We start from the raw sequence: 8,174 nt of genomic DNA, 5'->3' as shown, positions 1-8,174 counted from the left end.
TCTATCATCTATCTGTCTGTCTGTCTGTCTGTCTATCATCTATCTGTCTGTCTGTCTGTCTGTCTATCATCTATCTGTCTGTCTGTCTGTCTGTCTATCATCTATCTGTCTGTCTGTCTGTCTGTCTATCATCTATCTGTCTGTCTGTCTGTCTGTCTGTCTGTCTGTCTGTCTATCATCTATCTGTCTGTCTGTCTGTCTGTCTGTCTGTCTGTCTGTCTATCATGTCTGTTTGTTTGTTTGTTCATTCATTTGTTCTATTATTCATTCTGTTGTCCATTCTCTCAATCTTTCTGATATTCTATCATTAAATGTCTTTGTGTGTCTAAAGTCAGAGACTGAGAGTCCTTGTTGTTTCCGCTCGTGTTTCTTGTCTGTCTGCCGCTCTTTGCCCTCGTGCTTGGCAGACCATGTGTCTGATCCACCGGTGAGCAGAAACCAGCCGTAATCTCTGCGTCTGATTGGCCGCGGCGAGCGTCCAGGTGACCAGAGAGATAGTGGAGTTTGTCAGGGCAGCAGATTAGTTCCCGCTGTCAATCCCATTGAGCGTTCTCCTCTCACCTCTGATCCGACTGCAAATAGAAACGAGAAGTCCAGCCGCAGGTACTCCTGTGACATCTGAGGTCTGTATTTGTGACTTTTATATCTTCGTACATACAGTCAAACCAAAATGTATTTAGACATCTTCAACATTTCTCACATTATATCACAGTTTATTCGCTATAGTTTAGAAAATGGTAATAAAATATGACAAGAACTCAGTTAAACTGTGTCAGAACAAATTCGTCTTGATAATGTCAGATAACTTTGATAGAAAGGTATGGAATGGATTACAATCAACCAAAAATTATTCAGCTGTTAAACTTATGTATACAATTAGATAAAACCAAGTTAGCTCAACCAATTACCAAGCAATGCTTGATTTTGTTCAGCCTGTGGTGTAAAAAGTTCGCATTAGCAATTAAAGACAAAAGACTTAAGTAAAACATGTTCAGGTCAAAGTGTCTGAATATTTTTTGATCTCAAATTTTACTGGTAGTCCACTGTATGAAGAATGTTTGGGTATAATATGTCACAGTTCACTTTATTTAGCTATCCTCACTTACATTTATGAACTATTGTGTCCTGCACCCACTAGTAAAAACAATATCAAAAATTATATCTGGTGTCTGAATAATTTTTGGTTTGACTGTAATATGACAATGCAATACTGCATGCATAAACTCTATCAGCACCTCTTTGATTAAAAATAGGCTCATAACTTCAGCAGTTATGATTCTTAGATTGTTCCTCAAGTGCGTTTAGGATGCTGTGTTGCATTTCAAGGCAGTTTGGGGACAAACTTTTAGCTCTTTTATGTGCTGAAGTCATTAGTTTGACATTCACCCGGTTCATTATCTCGTCTCTGTCGCCTCGAGGCTCGCATCATGTTCATAAAGCCTCTCTTTAATTGATCGCCTCCAGCGCCGGGATGAAGTTTGTCATGTTCTCCAGAGAACCCAACCAAACCAAACCGTCCATCACCGTCAGTAAACTGTGAGAATATGATTATTTTAGGTTTTGTGTTAAATTAAGTATAAATGAACTAGTATGATTTCTGAATTGAATGTTAGACTATAAATGAGTGATGACGGGCTGAAAGGACTCATGTTCTCTGGTTAAATTGGGCTGGTTTTGGTGACTGTGTGTTCATACAGAGGCAGGTTCCCTCAGGCTCTCGTGATGGACTGAGTTTAATGCGTTCAGACAGTTTGTGTCCTGACCTGCAGCCGGCTCTGCTGTTTTTTTCCTGATGTTTCAGGGTTGAACTGATTCTAGCACTGTTTCTGGGCAGAAATCACTCATCTTTAGACATTTACAGTAGTTGCATCTACTATCCAGTGATAATTATCATGGTGTAAGAACTTTCATTTATGTCAGATTTACGTTCAGTTAGCAGATGTTTTATCCAAATCAATTCATCGTATGGAAACAGTAGCAGCAAACTGCAAAAATATCTTCATATTTTTTAATAATTAGTGATATATATATATATATATATATATATTCTTGTTTTTAAAAATCTTCTATATAGACACACACACACACACACACACATATATATATATGTCTGTATATATATTTTTTTCTTGTTTTAAGCATAAAAAATCTTTAAATTCATTATTTTATTTCCTATTTTATTGCAGCCATTTTTTTCAATTTAAAAGTACATTGCATGAAAACAAGATCACATTTCATTTTAAAATGAGAAATAGTAAGACTTACCGAATACTGTAATGATGATACACAATATCATATCCATAATATGTTACTATGATTGTTTTGGTTTTATGGACGTCTCATCATCTGCATAATATGCTGTTCAGAATATCAACTTTTTGATAAATACATTTATGAATCGAAAGTGAGAATTGAATATTATTCTAAGTCTATACAGTATTACATGTTTTTTTTGTGTGCTTTTATTCTTCTTACTTCATGCGCCATACAGCCAGTTCATTTGTAGATCTGTAAAGATCATAAAATGAAATATGGCAATCATTCAGTACCTGCTCTTAAGTACTGTATTACCATCTATTAAAGTCCTCTAGTGTCTTGTTTAGTGACCAGCAATCATAGCTGCATTGAAATCATCATTTACACAGATGCACGTAAAGCGTCGTGAGCAGTTGGGTGTGAATCTCAAACAGTCTGTTGGCTTTCTCTCACAATGCTCACGGTGAGATCCAGTCTGTCGCTGGACCAAATGAGACCATATACTCCTGTTTTATTCTTCACATTGCAGTTTTAAACAAGCATCCAGTATGCAGGACATATTTTGAGGTTTTCTTGACATCTGGCGACAGTCTGTGTGTTTCTACGTCTCATATTGATTAGTCATTTGAGGGAAGATTTTGTTGAGATTTTCTCTCAGGTCTAAATATAAACAATCATCATGTGGTGGATGAGAAGTATGTGGTTTCTGTTAAGTGATCCCATATTTTCGCCATGGCGTGTGTGTGTGCGCGTGTGTGTGTGTGTGTGTGTGTGTGCGTGTGTGTGTGCGCGTGTGTGTGTGTGTGTGTGTGTGTGCGTGTGTGTGTGCGCGTGTGTGTGTGTGTGTGATGTTATTGGCGCTGACAGTGTGAATGTGAGATTGTGCTGCATTCGTTCGAGGTGCGAGACCCTCGGCACTAGTGTTTGCGTGATTCATCTAATGAACTTTGACATGTTATTGTTTGTTAAAAACTAATTTCCTTTCCTTAGTTTTTTTAATGCGTGTGTGATGCAATATTCAAGGATTCAGGTTTCAAGTCCTCAGTCAGTTCTTTGTTCACACCATCTTCTGTCACTTTGTTGTTAAAAAGATTTTTTCCGATTGCTTCCGCTTGTTTTTTTTTTATTCATTCACTTCACATTATCTAGTACTGGAGATGGTTATCATTGTTATGATCTTGCAATTAATAATTTATAATTCACCAATTAATATCAACATCAATAATAATATAAACATTAACAGTAATATTAATAATACAAATATTATTAATATTAATATCAGTAATATAGTATTCATAATTTTTTACCCACATTTTCCCCTCCTGCAGGAAATTTACTGCTGTACCAAATATTTAAAATTACTAAATATGTAGGCCCATTTCTGTCAGAAATCATAATTTTCTGATTTTTTTAAATATAAAAATTTGAGTTTATATCTCACAATTCTGTTTATATTTTGGAATTCTGACTATTTTTTCTCACAATACTGAGTTTAAATCTCACAATTCTGAATTGTCTTCTTAAAATTGTGATTTTATATCTTGTAATTCTGTTTATATCTTGCACTTCTGTTTTTATATCTCAGAATTTTGAGAAACAAAGTCTGAATTGTCAGATTAAATGTCACAATTATCTTTTTTATATCTTTTTTTCCATGGCGGTATTGGGCTTCTATATATTTCCCTTCAAAATGGAACACTAACACTAGAAATTACAGAAACAAAAATACACAAAATGACTGAAATATTCTGAAGCCTTTTGTACGGTTTCAGAAAGATCCCATATGAATTTAATATGATTTTATGGTTTGTAATTTCGAAGGTAAATTTTCATAAGCATATTATACAAAATAGCCCTGGCTGTTTTATTTTTCTTCATCCATAATATATTTTTTCCCCTGTGGGAGTTTTGTTGTAATGCGGGTTTCTTCATGTCTCACTCTCATCTGTTTCCGTAAATCACAGCGGCACAAATATGATTACAATTGAATTGGCTCTTTTTTTTAAAGCCGTTGTTTTTGGCAAACACCGCTATCTGCTGTCTGCATTGGATTCTGGGATTCAGATTTGTAAAACGACTCGTGTGTGATATTTCAGGAGATAAAACCCTGCACTTTCAGATCAGACACATCTAAAATGAACTGTAATTTCTGTGTTTTTTCACAAGCAAACACCTCCACATTTTCTCGTGAAGTGTAAAAATGTAGTAACACTCTCTGTAGTAAATGTGGTTACCATGGTAAATTCTTGGCGAGGACGTTTTGCAGCGTTCTGGACTCTGGTTCTGGAGTGTGTGAGAGCGGCAGAAGTGATTTTCTCAGCATGTTTGGCTGTATTTATGTCTCTCGCAGTCAGGTGACGGCTGCACATGTCATGTGTTTCCTCGGCTGTCATTATCTGCTCCTCGAGCACATGCGCCTCCACGAGAGACCGCCAACAATACTGCATCTGCTCCCAAAACACACACACTTAAAGCTTTACAGAGGATATTCTTGATCTCACAAAATCTGTTCAAGAGCATGTCCATGTCGCATTTAACCCTAAAATCAAAAAAAAAAAAAGATAATATATATGGAATGATGACAATAAAGAAACAAATGCCTTTTTACTGTCTTATTTGCATTGTGGCAATTAAATACTGTTTTTTTCTGGAAAAATTTATGATGTGTATTTTGTAAATAGTGAGTATTTATGCGTCTTAATAGTAATTTCAATTTTGCTGATTTTAAGTAAATAAATTAGTTGCATTACATTAGAGAGAATCACCACTGGATGGAAAATGTGTTTAAATGTCATCAAAATAATGACAGTGTAATATATATATATATATATATATTATGCCATTTAAGTGCATTTATTATTTTATTATTATTATTATGTTATGTATTATTATTATTATGTAATTTTCTTTATGCAAAATGTGTTTTTTTTTTCTTCTCTATATATATATTTACACGGTAACATTATTTACATGTATTGACATGTAAGCACATTTATTGTTATGTTAATATATTTATATTACATTATATATATATATATTAAAGCAAATATATTTGTCCTGAAATGAGGAAATGAGAAAATTTTCTTTATGCAAAATATGTTTTTCATGTTCTTTTGATATATATATATATATATATATATATATATAATAGAGATATAACACAAATTTATTGGTCTCAAAATAAGCAGTCTTTAACTGTATTTATGTAAAACTTATTTTGTTATTTATTTTCTTTTGATTGTGTGCTAAAAATATGACCTGGCCATGTGTTGATGAGATTCATCCGTGTCCCAGGATTATTCAGCGCTGTATTACTGCTCTAATTCCCCGTTATTAAATTGTCTCGCTCCTCTCGGGTGTAAAGCAGGTCAGTTCTGTTATCTTGCCGGCACGTGCTGAGGAATGATTGACAGGTTTACTTGCCTGTAGCTCCGCCCCCTCCCCTTGAATTCAGTGACACAGAAACATGTGCAAGAAAAGCGCAGTGTGAAATAACTGCGAGGCTCAGAGCTGCAGACTCCCGCCGTTTGTCCTTGAACTGATATTCACACATTAACCAGTGTGTGTTCAGAATAGCAGACTCTTCATACTAGTTCTGCAGTATGCGTGTTTGGACTTTCTGTATACATACAGTGACATATTATAGTTCCCAAAATGTGCAGTTTACACTGTTTGGGTTAATGTATCCGACTTGACCTTCCGCTTCCTATGTGATGACTCAACAGGAAGTAATATAATGCATGATTTTAAACATCTCTTTCACGATTTATTATTTAATTAGACTGCCATAAGACGTTTTTACAGAAAACTGCAAAAAAAAATTTAAATAATCATATTTATTTTAATGAATCAGACGTGCAACTTAATGAGGTCATGTGACAACATTGTTGCATACTGGTATTTTGCATGCTCTTTTTTTGCGCAGTAAGCATTCTAAACACTTGCTCACCTATATAGACTGTTATTAGGTTTATCTTTTATTGTTTTATTAGCAAAGCCATTTTTTAAAATGATCTGCATTTGTCATAATGTCTCTTTTCTTCCTCTCCTCATTTCAGACGCTGCTTTTAAGAAGACCTACATAACTGAGGTGAAGCATCATTTATTATCTGTATATCAATAATTTTGGTCATACAACTCCAGTGTTACTTAATGCAGTCTTTGAGAAGAGTTAAGCATTCAAGTGTTTGGAAAATGTTTTTGATCTGAGGGTTCAGAAATTGAGATTTAAAGAAGTAATTCACCCAAAAATGAAAATTTGCTGAAAATGTGCTCAGGCCTTCCAAGATGTAGATGAGTTTGTTTCTTCATCAGATTTGGAGAAATGTAGCATTGCATCAGTGTCTCAGCAATGGATGCTCTGCAGTGAATGGGTGCCGTCAGAATGAGAGTCCAAACAGCTGATAAAAACATCACAATAATCCACAAGTAATCCACACCACTCCAGTCCATCAGTTAATGTCTTGAGAAGACAAAAGCTGAAACAAGTCCATTATTAAGACGTTTATACTGTCATTTATGGCTAAAATAGTCCATAATCTATAATAACGCTTCCTCCAGTGAAAAAGTGGTCTGGTCTGAATCAGGAGAGAAATCTGCAAGCACCGTGCACCGTTTACAAGCCAAAACAGCTCTAAACAAATATGTGGCTGGATTTTAATGTGAGAGACAACAGGAGATGCACTTTTTCACTGGAGGAAGAGTTGTTATGGATTATGGACTTTTTGGCCAGAAGTGGTTTGAAGTTAAAAACATCTTAATGCTGGATTTGTTTAAGCTTTTGTCTTCTCCAGATGTTAACTGATGGACTGGAGTGGTGTGGATTACTTGTGGATTATTGTGATGTTTTTATCAGCTGTTTGGACTCTTCATTCTGACGGCACCCATTCACTGCAGAGCATCCATTGCTGAGACACTGATGCAATGCTACATTTCATAAACAAAAACTTAAACTACATTTTCAGCAAATTTTCATTTTTGGATGAACTATTTCTTTAAGGTTAATTGAAGTGTCAACTTTATCTCAAATGTTTCTCCTAAAACTCCTCAGGAGAAATAAAAATAGACACAAATGAATCATATAGTATAGAGCTATAAGATGCATGTGGATAGCAGCTCAGATCATTTGGAGATCACCTTGGGAGATCAAATCTCCATTTAATCTCTTTGCTGTCTATGAGAAACAATTGAGACATATTAATGAGATCTCATTTGTGATTTTTCTTCTTCTCAGATGCCGTCGTCCTCGTGTCACTCCAGCTCCGGCCTTGAGAAGAAGATCGGTCACAGGCGGGTCGATGCATCCGGTGAAACCACCTACAAGAAGGTGCATCTTCAGTCACACATCAGCTTCACAGTGTCTCGAGCTCAACTGCAATCTGGTCAAGTTCAATCACAATTTCAGTCATCTTTTACTTCAGGCTGTTGACATATACAGTGTGCTCCAAAAGTGTTCATGTTGGACATCTGGGATTTTTTTCTCATTTAATTCTGGAAATCATCAGACAGCTTTAGGATTTTAAAAATGACTTTTTGACTTCATTGCATATTGCATATACACGTACTACATTATATATGATATAGCATGATTTATTGACAGCTAATGAGACATTAAAATTGCCAAGTCTAATGACTTTATACACAATAATTTCAGTAAATTAAAACATTACTGTGCATTGTCTATTGACACAAAGGGAACCTAACATTCTAGTAATTATTGGTGGTAATCTAAAAATGCTCCAAATATTAGCTAATAAATTGGTTTATTATGAAGAAAAAACTTTTTTAAAACCATTTTCACGTGGTATTTGTAGATAATTATATATATATATAAAATTATATATTTTATCTAAAATATGTATATATTTTATATGAAAAGTTTTTTTTAATTGTATGTTAGCAAAATATTTTTAAAAAAT

General features: G+C 34.7%; 1 protein-coding gene across 2 annotated transcripts in view; it reads left to right on the top strand.

Annotated features, from left to right (window-relative positions):
- Positions 1-8,174, top strand: part of LOC107696335 (phosphatidylinositol 4-phosphate 5-kinase type-1 gamma-like) — a 46,621-nt gene that overhangs the window by 10,794 nt on the left and 27,653 nt on the right. For both annotated transcript variants that reach the window (XM_016496635.1, XM_016496626.1), the window contains exons 2-3: positions 6,315-6,346; positions 7,490-7,582. In XM_016496635.1, the coding sequence (XP_016352121.1) occupies positions 6,315-6,346; positions 7,490-7,582 (125 nt within the window). The remainder of the gene's footprint in view (positions 1-6,314; positions 6,347-7,489; positions 7,583-8,174) is intronic.

This window comes from Sinocyclocheilus anshuiensis, unplaced genomic scaffold, assembly GCF_001515605.1.
Source record: "Sinocyclocheilus anshuiensis isolate Anshui unplaced genomic scaffold, SAMN03320099.WGS_v1.1 scaffold217, whole genome shotgun sequence".
Lineage (NCBI taxonomy): Eukaryota > Metazoa > Chordata > Actinopteri > Cypriniformes > Cyprinidae > Sinocyclocheilus > Sinocyclocheilus anshuiensis.
Note: the sequence above shows the minus strand (reverse complement) of the source record. Positions and strands in the feature narration are given on the sequence as shown.